Source organism: Tupaia chinensis, unplaced genomic scaffold (genome assembly GCF_000334495.1).
Source record: "Tupaia chinensis unplaced genomic scaffold, TupChi_1.0 Scaffold000272_1, whole genome shotgun sequence".
Taxonomy (NCBI): domain Eukaryota; kingdom Metazoa; phylum Chordata; class Mammalia; order Scandentia; family Tupaiidae; genus Tupaia; species Tupaia belangeri.
Window position 1 is genome coordinate 1,440,378 of NW_006159754.1, and position 1,276 is coordinate 1,441,653.

The following is a 1,276-nucleotide window of genomic DNA, read 5'->3' on the forward strand; positions in this document are numbered from 1 at the left end:
TTCCCTCCGCGTCGGAGCGCCCGGAGCTGACGCCGGCCCCGGCCCGGGGAGCCTGTGCGGGGCAGCACCGCCCCTCACGCCGCCGCCTCCTCCCCTTCGCCCTCCCACTCCCACCCCCAGCCAAGGCCTGCTGACCGCGCCGAGAGCGGAGTTGGACTGACCGCGGCGGCTCGGAGAGGGGGAGGCAGCCCCCGGCCCGCCCCTGGGACTGGGCTCGCCGCCGCTGAGGGGATTGAATCGAGGGTGGAGGCGTGGTGAAAGGGAAGGGGCGCCCGCCGGGGGAGTGAGACGGGGGCCGAGCCGGAGAGCCCGACGCCGAGAAGGAAACGGGGAGGAGGATGTCTCGCCGAGCGGCCGGCGCCCGGATCAGCCCGTGACTCTTCCAGCCGCGGGCCTCAGACCCCAGCGCGGACTCGGACTTTGTCTTTGGGGGCTCGTGCTCTGCCCTTCCCGGTTTCCGGCAGGATCCCAGAGGAGCCGGCGCGCGTCTGCCCTCCAGCCTTCCTCACCATGTCTAAGATGCCGGCCAAGAAAAAGAGCTGCTTCCAGATCACCAGTGTCACCACGGCCCAGGTGGCCACCAGCATCACCGAGGACACCGAGAGCTTGGACGACCCGGACGAGTCACGCACAGAGGACGTCTCCTCCGAGATATTCGACGTTTCTCGGGCCACGGATTATGGCCCTGAGGAGGTCTGCGAGCGCAGCTCCTCCGAAGAGACCCTTAACAATGTTGGAGATGCGGAGACTCCGGGGACGATCTCCCCAAACCTCCTCCTTGACGGGCAGCTGGCGGCTGCGGCGGCTGCTCCCGCCAACGGAGGAGGAACCGTTTCGACCCGGAGCATGGCCGGGTCGCTCTCCAGTACCCTGGCGCCGGCCGTCACCTCGGCCCCTGCCTCTGGGACACCCGGCGGCCCCCCGGTCGCGGGCTCATCCTCCGGGCCAGGGACTTCAGTCCCATCTCAGCCCCCCACCACTTGTAGTTCGCGTTTTCGCGTGATCAAGCTGGACCACGGGAGCGGGGAGCCTTATCGACGCGGCCGATGGACGTGTATGGAATACTATGAGCGGGATTCAGACAGCAGCGTCCTGACCCGGTCCGGGGATTGCATTAGACACAGCAGTACTTTTGACCAGACTGCGGAGCGGGACAGCGGTCTGGGCGCCACCGGAGGGTCGGTGGTGGTAGTGGTGGCCTCTATGCAGGGGGCGCACGGGCCCGACTCGGGAACTGACAGCTCCTTGACTGCTGTGTCACAGCTACCCCCGTCGG

The 1,276-nt window shown here is 68.3% G+C and overlaps 1 protein-coding gene across 1 annotated transcript in view; it reads left to right on the plus strand.

Annotated features, from left to right (window-relative positions):
• Positions 1 to 261: 261 nt before the first annotated feature.
• Positions 262 to 1,276, plus strand: part of TSC22D2 (TSC22 domain family member 2) — a gene marked incomplete in the record, with an annotated part of 57,282 nt that continues 56,267 nt past the window's right edge. The window contains 1 exon segment of the mRNA XM_014588283.2: positions 262 to 1,276. Within this exon segment, the coding sequence (XP_014443769.1) occupies positions 511 to 1,276 (766 nt within the window).